This window comes from Sesamum indicum, linkage group LG13, assembly GCF_026168435.1.
Source record: "Sesamum indicum cultivar Baizhima isolate 11 linkage group LG13, ASM2616843v1, whole genome shotgun sequence".
Classification (NCBI taxonomy): domain Eukaryota; kingdom Viridiplantae; phylum Streptophyta; class Magnoliopsida; order Lamiales; family Pedaliaceae; genus Sesamum; species Sesamum indicum.
The window spans coordinates 1,636,635-1,640,672 of NC_142669.1; the positions used below are offsets into that span (position 1 = coordinate 1,636,635).

The following is a 4,038-nucleotide window of genomic DNA, read 5'->3' on the forward strand; positions in this document are numbered from 1 at the left end:
GAGTGTTATGAGTAATTTCGACCGCCGCTAAATGGGATATAATTGTCTGCGTTTGTAGTCTAGAACTCTTGAACGCATTTACATCCGGGCTAAAGCTTAAATAAGTCAGGCAGTATTCCTGCCATTATTGTGTTGTTCGGTCGAAATCAACTCCTATCACCTGCTCGCATCTATTTGGAGGGCCCATATTATTTGGATATCTTGTAGAGTAATTGTGGATTCCCCTATACGAAAATGAGAAGTGTGTGTTTCGGATCGTCATCTCTCCACCAATGCAGTGATGAGATGGCAATTCAATTGAAGGCGTCCGCACCTGTAGACGCCATAAAATTCTATTTGGTGTAGGATTTGTTTTACACGTACGAAAAGATTATGTTGTTAAAAATGGGTCCAAAAAGTACCATCCGCACGTGCAAGGATACGTCTTCTAGGCTTTCAAGCCGTGTATTGAATGGTTTTAACACTTTCGCAAACTTATCAGTGTAGATGGGAGCCATTTATATACAAAGTACAAGTACAAAATGTTAATTGCTGCTGCTATGAATGGAAATCAATAGGTACTCCCTCTTGCTTTTGCAAATGTCGATGAAGAATCATATTCATCTTGAAAGTGGTTTATTAGACAATTAAGCATATATGTTATATGGGGGTGACGTGGCATTTGCCTTATTTCTGACCGTCCTCCTAGTTTCATTAAAGCAGTACATGAAAGTTTGGATTTTGTGCCACCTCACGGCGTGTACCAGTATTGCTTGAGGCATGTATGTTCTAATTTCAACAGTCATTTCAAAAATATCGTGTTAAAGGATCTTTGTTGGAGAACTGGCTCTGAATATCAAATCAGAAAATTCAATCGAATTATGAAAGAGATAAAGAGCCAGAAACTAGTCGTGTTTGAATTTTTAGAACCAGATTAACAAGGAAAAAATGGACATCTCATGATGGTGGATGGCGATGCCGTATTTTGACGATAAATATGTTGGAATGCATTAATGGATTATTGAAAGGGGCTCGCTGTCTATCGTTGACAATAATAGCTGAGATGACACTTTAACGAACTGTCCATTATTTTTGTAAGAGGTTAGCGAAAAGTAGTGTAATGTTGGCCAACAACCAACTGTGGATGGATTTTGTATATAAGATGTTCACATGTTGGCAAAAAATTCTGTTAAGCAATCACCAAATACCATAATTTCCAACAGTTCGCCTCAATTGTTACAAGAAGTCAGATGGACACGGACTCAATACCTATGTCCTTAAAATTACGAACCGAGAATGTTCTTGTAGCAAGTTGACTCAATTTGGTATTCCTTGTAGTCACGCTAAAAAAGTATGCGTTGCATACATGATTAATGTTGTATCAGTAGTGAAGGATTATTATGATTTAATGGCTTACAGGAATATATATTCCAAGTTATTTGAACCTGTGCATTCCGAAGATTATTCGGATGTCCCAGAATTTGAGTTGGTCCACGACACTACTATTCGTATCTCTTCACGCCCTGATCGAAACCAAACATCACGTATTCACAAACGAGATGGATTGGACACAAAAGCGTTCAAGGCAACAAGCCCAACAAAGAAATTCTTCTACACAATCAAATGTGCCGGTCCGGAGTTGTCAAGAATAATTGTGTAGTTCATTGTATTTTTTACAGTTGTACAAAAAAATATATACTATTTACATTTGTATACTTAATTGTAATTTTTTACAGTAATACAATTTTAATATTATAATTTTTTAGATTTTAATATATTGTTAAAAATTATTTTTATATAATCAATTTATAAAAAAATTAATTCAATAAAATTTAAAAAAAATTAGAAAATATGAAACCACGACATGGGTATTTTTATAAAAAGAAATAATTTTTTAATTCGAGTCGTGTTTTGTCATAATAATATTAGGTTATTTAATTAAATTATATTAATATAATTTATTTATTTTTTATTAATAAAAAAATAATTAACCCTATTGCTAAAGGTATATATTAACGTTGTGGCAGCTCAAAAGAAACATATATATATATATATATATATATAGTTTAGAGGATTTAATACAAAACTGGTGAATCATGCATATTCGTACTTGACTTGATTCGATCAGTGTTTGTGTTTGAGGGGATTTGTTCTATTTTTGGATTTTACTTTAATTATATATGTATGTTTGAAACTTTAATTATGGCATGATGCATGAAATTTCAGACAATGTACATAACGTCATGGTCTAGAAAATTGATGAACAAGAAAGGAAGCAAAATGTAGAGAATTACATGAACAAGTGATCCATTATGCTTATACCCAAAAACCAACACATTCTCCGATTTTGAGAAACTGATCATCTTTTTTAATTACTCATATTTTTGCAGTTTCACTTAGCTACTATTAGTTCTGCTTTCCATCTACACAAATTAATGCCACTTCCATCACAAAGTACCATTTCATTCACAAAAGCCCTCAACAGATCAATCAGTCTGAAACAAAAACACCAACAAGAAGATGAAGAGTATTTTTCAAAATCCAGGGGCCCACCAGATATAATTTTCAAGAAAGGAAGGGATTAGGGTTCGAAGATTCTAACATCATCTGATGATATAGAGCCTTTCTCTCAGCATTCTTCTTCAGCAAAACCAGCTGCTCCACCGAGTAGAGGCAGCAGCCTTTGGAGTAAAGCTGCGTCTGAGCCACCGGAGAGTTAACCACCACCTGAAGCAGCTGCTGCCTATTCAGCCTCCCCAAATCTCCACAGCCAATGCTGGCTGTTGTACCACATGAAGCCGGGGCGGCGCCGCCGCCGCTTTCACAGGGCATGGACTGGAGTACCCTGACCTGCGCCTGGAGGAACCTGATATACTTGTACGCCTCCTCCAGTACTGTCGCCATGTCCATCTTCTCATCCCATGGGAGCAGCCTCTGTAAACACCGCGTCTTGTCGCTTAGCCTCTGTTGCTGCCGCCTCCGCCTCTGCTTCCCGTACTGCGCCGTTTCAATTCTAGGGTTCATCATTGGGGACTCAACAACGGCGGTGTTCTGAGGCAGCTCCAGAGAAAGGAGGCCTGGTAGCTGGTGATGAAGAGAAGATGACGCCGCTTCAGAGAAGAAGTTGTAAGGAGGAGCCTCGGCGGGGACGCCGTCGTTGATGGAGAAGAGCGGTTCGGTTTTCGGCATCTTGAAGGGATACCTGTCGGTTTCCGCGGCAGCGTTGTCCAAAGAACCGTAAGCGAGCAACGAGCGGAAGCTGAGACCAGCACAGACGCCATTCATATAAGCCTCATCGACGGCGGAGGAGGCTTCGCCGCTGAGGAGCAGCGACGGCGGCTGTATCTGAAACTGAAACTCGTCCTCCATTACTCTGCAAGTTGAAATGGATGAATTTTCTCCCTACATAAAGAGAAATATATACATATATATATATGGGGTGGGGGACACGTGGCGGAGTGCAAGAGGGTGACGGACGGTACGGCGGATGACAGGTGCAGGTGCGCGTTTCTGATGACTCTGTCTGTACGGCGGCCGTTTTCGTGCTGGTGAGGTTGAGACGACGCCGTTTGATGTTTTGAGCTCTTTAACAGTTGGTGGATTTATGGCCGTCAGATGAGAATTTGGACTGATATATCGGAGGCAGATGAATAATGAGGGTGGAACTGACGACAATGTCGGGGAATAACTGGAAATATAATATGTGAGGCTGGCAAGAAACAGCGATGATTTACTGTTGTGCCCCTGTTTCTAGACGGGTACTTCTGGACGTTGCGAGCTATTGGAGGGTAGAAACGGAAGAGAAAACCAAGGAATGATTGAAGATCTACGTACACGTGGACAGACTACAAATTTGGACATTTTAATAAATTATAATACTTTTTTTAATTTTAATATTCATAACTTAATGTAACAACAAGCTTTTCATTTAATTTTAATGATGAACTAACAATTTTTTTTAATTATAAATCATAATTAATTAATATATATATATATTAGATATTCTAAAAATATTTTTCTGGAGTAATATACCTTATGAATTATTTATTTTATCCACCC

At 38.5% G+C, this 4,038-nt stretch overlaps 1 protein-coding gene across 1 annotated transcript; it reads right to left on the reverse strand.

Moving 5' to 3' along the window:
- Positions 1 to 2,269: 2,269 nt before the first annotated feature.
- LOC105162763 (basic helix-loop-helix (bHLH) DNA-binding superfamily protein) lies at positions 2,270 to 3,621 on the reverse strand. Its single transcript, XM_088877258.1, has one exon. The coding sequence runs from the start codon at positions 3,346 to 3,348 to the stop codon at positions 2,545 to 2,547; it is 804 nt and encodes a 267-aa protein (XP_088733384.1). The 5' UTR covers positions 3,349 to 3,621; the 3' UTR covers positions 2,270 to 2,544.
- Positions 3,622 to 4,038: the final 417 nt, after the last annotated feature.

Coding starts and splice junctions, on each gene's coding strand:
- LOC105162763 (XM_088877258.1), bottom strand. CDS start 3,348: ATGGAGGACGAGTTTCAGTTTCAGATACAGCCGCCGTCGCTGCTCCTC.